This window comes from Thamnophis elegans, chromosome 1, assembly GCF_009769535.1.
Source record: "Thamnophis elegans isolate rThaEle1 chromosome 1, rThaEle1.pri, whole genome shotgun sequence".
Classification (NCBI taxonomy): Eukaryota; Metazoa; Chordata; class Lepidosauria; order Squamata; family Colubridae; genus Thamnophis; species Thamnophis elegans.
The window spans coordinates 79,527,012-79,535,090 of NC_045541.1; the positions used below are offsets into that span (position 1 = coordinate 79,527,012).

General features: G+C 37.7%; 1 protein-coding gene across 1 annotated transcript; it reads left to right on the forward strand.

Moving 5' to 3' along the window:
* Positions 1-415: 415 nt before the first annotated feature.
* TNNI2 (troponin I2, fast skeletal type) lies at positions 416-6,123 on the forward strand. The gene is given in 5 exon segments (XM_032232365.1): positions 416-532; positions 2,122-2,211; positions 3,561-3,672; positions 3,675-3,736; positions 5,824-6,123. Coding segments are annotated over 5 exon segments (387 nt in total). The 5' UTR covers positions 416-505; the 3' UTR covers positions 5,920-6,123.
* Positions 6,124-8,079: the final 1,956 nt, after the last annotated feature.

Here is an 8,079-nt window from a genome sequence, read left to right on the forward strand (position 1 = left end):
CCCTAGCTTCTGCCAACCTAACAGCTCGAAAGCATGTAAAAATGCAAGAAAAATAGGAACCACCTTTGGTGGGAAGGTAACAGCGTTCCATGCATCTTCGGTGTTTAGCCATGCCGGCCACATGACCACAGAGTCGTCTTCGGACAGCGCCTGGCTCTTCGGCTTTGAAATGGAGATGAGCACTGCCCCTAGAGCCGGGAACAACTAGCACATATGTGCGAGGGGAATCTTTACCTTTATACTGACTCTGTTCTATGCTACTTTCTAAGCCCTGCCCTTTATTTTGATGTTAGCAGAGGTGATTGTTGTTTTGGGCACAATATACCTTATGATGCATTCTCTCTCTCTTCCTTGACAAATACTTCTTCTGCCAATGTAATTTTGCTTCTTCCAATTATCTTCCAGAGTGTTATGCTCCAGATTGCTGCTACTGAGCTTGAAAAGAAGCTGTAGCTAAGAAGAAGAAAAAGCCAATTATCTTGCAGAACACTGTCCACCTCTGCACATGCCAAGTTCCATGCAAGAACTGCAGGTAATGATTTCATCCCTTCCATCTCCTATCCAAGAACAGGAGCATTAAACTTCACGTATAATGCATTAGTTGATTTGCTGATTTGATCTGACAATTCGTTTCTTTCCAAATTAGATTTTTGCAAACTATAAAGACCCATCATCCCCAAATATAAATATATGTTCTTAATTTGGCTTATGTTTTTAACATATTAGAGGCCTAGGCCTGACTGTCTGTGGAGAGGAGACAAATGATTATTGCCCCAAAACTGAAACTTATCATTTTTTCGGAGTATAAGACCCACCTTATTCACAATAACAGAGGTGTTTCCCCCTTCCTCCAACCCCCAGAAGCACTCTGCAGGCTTCAGCAGGGCTGGGGGAAGGGGGAAATGCTGCTGTTTTTGCAAAAATAAATCCCTTTTTGCCAGTTTTTTGCAGAAACTGGGGTATCGTTGCTTTCCCCCAGCCCTTCTGAAGCCTGCAGAGTGCTCCTGGGGGCCAGGGAGGAGAAAAACCTTTATTTCTTACTTACCTCTTCAAAATCTTGATGCGTCTTATACACCAGTGTGTCTTATAGTCTGAAAAATACGGTATACGCTTGTGTTAGGAATCGTGACAGTAAGTATCTGAGGGCAACATTTATGTGATAATGTCAATATGCTGATATTGCATTTTGTCCCCATTGCAGTTTGCTGAGGAAGCTGCTGTTATATTATATTAGGCTATAGTGTAGGCCATATCAAAGTGCAGGTTTAAACACCTACTAAGTAAAAATAAAATTCTAAGCAAACAATTATAGGTTACAGGTACAATTACAGTGACACATTGGGTTATAGCACTGCATATTTTATGAATCATTTCTTCCCGTTTCTTTCCTTGATTGAAGACTTCTGTTTTTTAGAAAGTAGTTACACTCATTCCCCACCCCCAATGTCCTGTTGTCTTCAGATCTCATGTGGTTTTATTTATTTATTTATTTGGTAGTATCTGAATCTCAAAGTAATAGCAAAGGAATTTCTGAAAGGCAGCTCCTCCTTCTTCTTCAGCCAAACCTGCAATGGAACAACCTTGAAAAAATAAACAGAGCAGTGACCACAAAGTAACAGGGAATCCCATCATTTATTAATTGTATTTATGCCTTATTGTTCTTCCCAGGAAGTCCATGCTATGTATGTACATCTGCTTTACACTTAAACATCTTTAGGCACCTAATTGTCTTGAGAGTTAACTATGTCATACCATTTCAAAAATGAATAGTTTAGGCTAAATGTTTATGTATCTGGGCTATATGGACATACACCCCATCCCTGACGACATTGTTGGCTTGGTATACCTTAAGTTTTTTCTTTGTGATGCAGAACCAATTCACTTTATCTCTTTCTTCATAATTATATAATTTTACTTGGCTTATGAAAAAGTACTTTTACTTAATTCCAAGAATAAAAAAAATAAAGATGTGGAACAGACTCAGTAATTCTGAAACTGTACATCTAGACATATCATCTATCAAAAACAAGCCTCCAGAAGAAGAATTAGTAAGGTTTGGCAAAAAATAGTTAAGTAAGTTTAAGCAACCTCCTTTAATAATCACTTGTTGTTTCTCAACAGGAATTTGTCAAAAAACTTCATACTAAGGTAGAAGAGGTTGATGAGGAAAGATACGACACAGAAGTTAAATTACAGAAAACTACCAAAGAGGTAATTATCTTAATTACAGAACGTATGTATATATGGTACAACATCCATACATATGGTTTATTGATTGGGTGGGCAATTTCTAAGCATTTGTGTCCAAGTGGGTTGAAATTTTCATCTCATAAAGAAATACAACAATTTTGTATTTTATGAGACCAGCATGCTGGGAAGTGGCCATGATGCGCAGGATTTTAAAAAATACATAAAATAGGTACAATTGAACGGTACAATTAAAGCCACACCCCTTTTAATGTGGTTTGTAACACACATACTCTACAAAAGGGGTGAATCCAATCACATGGATTGGCTACCAAGTTGACTTTTTAGATGTTTTCCTTTGCTCAAAATAGTGTAGGCATTTGACATCACAGCTAACTTTGAAAAATTGAAGAGAAAAAAGAATAGCTGGACTGATATTGCTAGATAGACTGTATCTTCACTACTCACATTTTCCGTTTTAGTAAACATTTAAGATGAATATTGTGTATACAATATTCAATATACTATGTAAGTGGGACAGGAATACACTTAGAATATATCCACATCAATGGCAAAAAAAAACACAAAGTATGGTAGAAGTATGTTATCAAACACCACACAACACACACACACACACATATATATATATATATATATATATATATATATATATAAAACACATATATATATATGTGTGTGTGTGTGCATGTGTGTGTGATTTGTTTGTTTGTTTGTTTTATTTGTGCTGATAAATAAATAAAGGGAGACTAGTATAGATCTATTTCAAGCTATTTAGCTCTCATCAGCTAGCCATACCCTTACTGGGATTTGAACCTGTGCTGTATATATTTAGTGTCTCTCTTTATTTATTATCAGCACAAATACAACACACACACGCACACATATATGTATGTATGTATGTATGTATATATGTGTGTGTGTGTATGTGTACCAACACAAAATCTAGTTACAAAAAATACACAGAAGCAAAATGGTTAACCAAGAGAAAGAACCTTTTTATCATATGCAGATTAATTGTGAGCATATTTATTTGAAGAGATAATTAAATTCCAAGCACAGGATTATAAAGGAGATATATGAGGTTAAGATGCAAAGTCATGGCCTCTGCATTTTATTTCAGCTGATGTAGAACTGCCTGTATGTGATTTTCTGTAACACGTCTAGCATTATTTTCCCTTTGTGTTCATAAGCACTTTCTCTTATAGTTTCAATATACTTATTTTAGTCAGATCTCTTCTGACTATGGATTGGATTCCTCTGGCATCTCTTGATTTAAATTTTGATTTTGCCTTCCTTCATCATTCTTGGCTTTGGTCACATCATTGGGTATTTTCATCTCTTTCTGACTGCAGCTTGAAGATTTGAGCCAGAAACTGTTTGACCTGAGGGGCAAATTCAAGAGGCCACCCCTGCGTAGAGTCCGCATGTCTGCTGACGCTATGCTGAGAGCCCTTCTGGGTTCCAAAACAAAGTCTGCATGGATCTTAGAGCTAATCTGAAGCAAGTCAAGAAAGAAGACTCTGAAAAGGTATTTAGATAGTTGAAAAGTAGCAATTTCCTACTAGTAGTTTGGCTAAATGCATCTGTCAAGAATTTCACTGCAACCACCAAGTATCTTGATGTCTTGGGTATATTAAACCTATGCTTAGCCATCTATCATCCTCAATATTTACCTTTGGTTGTTCAGTCTAATATTTGAGGAAACTGGTTCTGTAATAAAGAGCCGGAATCAGAGTGATGTGGTAACTGTCTTCCAGTACTTGAGGGGCTGTCACAGAGAAGAGGGGGGGGTCAACCTGTTCTCCAAAGTACCCGAGGGCAGGACAAGTGGAAGATGATTAAAGAGAGTTCCAAACTAGAACTAAGAAGAAAAGTCCTGATGCTTAAATAATTAGTAATGGCTTGATTCCAGAAGCTGTGGGTGTTTCATCACTTGAGGTTTTCAAGAAAAAACTGGACAGTCATTTGTCTGGAATGGTATAGGGTCTCATGTCATGTGGCAGGGGATTGGACTAGAAAACCTCCAAGGTTCCTTTTACCTTATTATTCTATGTTCTAATACTGAAGGGGTAAGTTGTGTGCTCTATTTGGATGTGCATGAAATTAAGGAAGTCTTTCAAATCAAGGTCAAAGTAGAGTCCTATGCTGCCTAAGTAAGTCCAATTATGCTCACTAGGTATTTCACAATATTGGACTGTCCTGCAAATAAAATGAAATACTTAACAATACATTAAGTGACTTATAATTTAAGATAGAGGTCATAGTTAATATAATCCTTTTTTAAAAAAATATTCAACTCCTCCTCCTGCCTAAATGTCATTTATGGTTTCCTGCTAGAAGAATAATGTTATTAAAATAAGTGAAACACAAATAAAATTAGATATTAATAATTGTTTTAGATCCTTCACTCCAAGAAAGTCCCCCCATGAGTTTTCCAGATTGCATCCAGGAAGCTTGTCATGCTGATTTCTAACATGGCCAGAAATTGTGTCATAATATATTGAACACAAGGACACTAGATTATAGGTGGACATAGATGATAGATAGATAGATAGATAGATAGATAGATAGATAGATAGATATAGATAGATAGCAATAGCAGTTAGCAATAGCAGTTAGACTTATATACCGCTTCATAGGGCTTTCAGCTCTCTCTAAGCGGTTTACAGAGTCAGCATATCACCCCCACAGTCTGGATCCTCATTTCACCCACCTCGGAAGGATGGAAGGTTGAGTCAACTTGAGCCGGTGAGATTAGAACCGCTAAACTGCAGATAACAGTCAGCTGAAGTGGCCTGCAGTACTGCACCCTAACCACGGCTCAGATAGATAGATAGATAGATAGATAGATAGATAGATAGATAGATAGATAGATAGATAGATAGATAGAAAGAAAGAAAGAAAGAAAGATAGACAGATGACAGATGGATTGATTGATGGATAGAGATTGATAGATGATAGATAGATAAATAGATAGATGATAGATGATAGATGATAGATTGATAGATGATAGATGATAGATGATAGATGATAGATGATAGATGATAGATGATGATAGATAGATAGATCGATAGATATTGAAGATTTTTAAAAGACATCTAACAGTGAAGATTCCAAAAATGGTGTTATAAGAGAACTGAAAGATGAGACACACAGCTTGCAGCTTTACCAAAATAATGAGTGAACTCAACCATTGTGGAATGTAAAGAATAATATATGGTTTAGTGCATTGTATGAACCGTGGCAGTTCATTAAACAAACTCTGACTTACTAAAGTTTGTAACTGCAGTCAGTGATGGTAAAAATGGGCTTTCTGGCTGTAATATATACAAAATACTATGGAGTTAGCAGCAGGGTAAGCAATTTTTAATTTATTTCCATTTACTGTCTTTGAACCATTTCACTCTTCTGGGATGTGTTGGTAAGCTTCCAGTTTTTCTTGATGAAAACTTGTGAACCACCCAATAAATATTAGCACACTTGGCAGGTCATGCTGTGAATGAAACAAAGGGTTTTTCTGTCCAGGGAGGAATCGTAAGGCAAAGGTTGCCCCCTGCATGAGTCCTGTTAAAGGCACTATCCAAGCATAACATTTTATCTCCTGTCTTTTCATAGGAGAAGGACCTACGTGATGTGGGTGACTGGAGGAAAAACATTGAGGAAAAGTCTGGAATGGAGGGCAGGAAGAAGATGTTTGAAGGTGGCGAGTAATAAGATCTGCTCAACTCTAATCCAGTTCTAATACCTATCCAAATCTTCTGCAAACCTTTACAGCGCTGTTTTTGGGATGACTTTCCTCATGCCACAGTTGCATTCATAGTGCAGCCCACCATACAGAACCTACCTGCTGCCTGATCCCTTTTTATTTCTGGGTACTAGTTGATGAGATCCTTTAAATACATAGTACAACAAAGGTAGTTGCATGAGTTTCAACTATTCAGTCTTCATTAACTCTTGTCATTTGGTAGGATCTGGTGTTGCAACGTGAACTAAAACTGATGTAAATAAAGCTTTGAAAGTATGGCTGCTATCTTAAGACTTGGGAAATCAAGGCATGAAAGGGCTGTGTCTCACACGGGCTTTGATTTCCTAATAGGGGAATTGTACATAAATTTCTGATAGATCAAAATTACTTTTGGTGTTTAGGAAAGCAACATAAAGAACTCGTCAGGAAATTAACTGTACAGCTGAGAAATATTTCCAAAGCTGAACGCCATCAAATTTGCTGTTGCACTCAGATTTATTCTTGGACTAAATCTTTTGGCAAACGATCAAAGGTTTATGAAACATGGAGGATAATTGTAGATGGCAACAGGATGACAAAATGACACGAATTGTTCATGAATGGGTGAATAGTTTCTCAGATGCATTCACATATTAATGAAACAATTCTTTTCCTATGGGATGCAAGCCCATAGGAATAGACTGAACAAGTGCCAGCACTGAGAATAGTCAGAAGAAACTGGCACCTATTTTGCTCTGGTTTTAGGATGGTGATTGGTTGCTTTAATTCTCCATTCTTCTGGATCAGTTCAAAGGGTTTAACAAGGAACAGCATGAAGGGTATATCCCAATATTTCACTCAGCAATGAAAACAGTTATTGTGGAGTTATTGCCCATCAACCCTTGGGCAAATTTCCATGTGATTCAGAGTGGGTACCTTTCAAATACCACTCCTTTTTATCATCTGGATAAAGACAGATGTGAAGATGCCTGGATAAGGTGAGAAGGCAGAGGGAGTATGTATATATGTGCATACACACACACATGCATAATCTATTTTGGGCAGTTTGTATTATTTCTAAGACAGCAGGTTCACAGCTGGGAGCTGTTTCTAGACCCAACTTTGTAGCCAGAGATCCAGGTGGTGTCAGCAGTGTTAAATGCTTTTACCAACAGTGTCTGGTTTGTCAGGTTAGAGCCAACTCCGGACAGGAATAATTTTGCAACAGTCATCCATGCTCTAATAATTTCCCAGCTGGCTTACTGCAAGATGCTCTCTGTGGGCCTTTTCTTGACAATGATTTAAAACGTAAGAGTACGACTGCTGGACTTCTGGCAAATATAATCAAATGCATCACCTTTGCAAGAACCTCATCTACTTCTTCTCCCTTGTGACTTCATTTCAAAGTATAATATTATTGACCCTAAATTCTAAATAGTTTCACATTCAAATACCTCTTCCCATACAGGTTTGTGTTTATTATAAGTGTTATGTTCTGGGTGAAGAATGGAGGTGAGGCCTGAGTGATTTCTAACAGCTCTCTATTCAAGTACTGCCTGTGAGGCAACTGTCTCTCTAGGGCTGACAGCTCCTTTTATAGGGATCAGCCCACAACCAATCAGGAGAGAGTATTTTCCCGCTCCAACAGAGGACCAGATTGAGAACTTCAACTGACAACTATATACAATACATAACAATAAGCTTGTTGGCCTTTCATCAATTGCCTACATCACAGGTGTCAAACCCGCAACATCACATTGTTGTCATGTGACGTATCACAACTTTTTTCCCCTCTTTGCTAAACTGGGGTGGTCAAGGCCAGAGCATGATGCACCCAACCTGTGGGCTGCAGGTTTGACACTACTGGTAGATTGTCAGAAGGAAAGGATTTAAAGACATAGGAGAGGGATGTCATAATACTCAAATCATGATTTTGAAAGTCCTCCTTAAAGGAGATTGACTGGCACCTTTAGGGCAATAGTTGTAATTTATCCTAACATATTGGTTGTCTACATTTTAGGCTGTGGAATGGGTTCAATTGGTATATTGATTACAATAGTATAATTTGCATCAATAAAACACATCCTCTGAACACAGACCACTTTGCTTTGCCAAGACCAGAAAAGTGGTAGATTCCATGTATTAGA